Source organism: Tupaia chinensis, unplaced genomic scaffold (genome assembly GCF_000334495.1).
Source record: "Tupaia chinensis unplaced genomic scaffold, TupChi_1.0 Scaffold000693_1, whole genome shotgun sequence".
Lineage (NCBI taxonomy): Eukaryota > Metazoa > Chordata > Mammalia > Scandentia > Tupaiidae > Tupaia > Tupaia belangeri.
This window is the reverse complement of record NW_006160216.1, coordinates 1-251: the sequence shown is the minus strand read 5'-3', so window position 1 is coordinate 251 and position 251 is coordinate 1. Positions and strand designations below refer to the sequence as shown.

The 251-nt window shown below is 63.7% G+C and overlaps 1 protein-coding gene across 1 annotated transcript; it reads right to left on the bottom strand.

The window, feature by feature from the left end:
• Positions 1–7: 7 nt before the first annotated feature.
• Positions 8–235, bottom strand: LOC102468808 (EKC/KEOPS complex subunit GON7-like; the record flags this gene model as incomplete). The annotated part of the gene is made up of 1 exon (XM_006160606.2): positions 8–235. A coding segment is annotated over exon 1 (208 nt), but the record flags the coding sequence as incomplete, so codon positions are not given.
• Positions 236–251: the final 16 nt, after the last annotated feature.

The following is a 251-nucleotide window of genomic DNA, read 5'->3' as shown; positions in this document are numbered from 1 at the left end:
AGCTCACCGTCCGAGGCCTCGTCTGGCGGTGCAGCCACCCGGTCCTGCGCTTCCCGCTGTACCAGCGGGTCGAAGAAATCGGTTATCAGATCTTTCATCTGGGCCACACCCGACAACAGGACTTGGAAACGGTCAGCGTTACCTGGCGCCTCACAGGGCACGCGCAGCCGCTGCCGCTGCCCGTCCTGTCCGACATACTCTCCCAAGAGCTCCATGGCGACCGCCTAGTTTCAAGAGCGCGCCACAGGGAG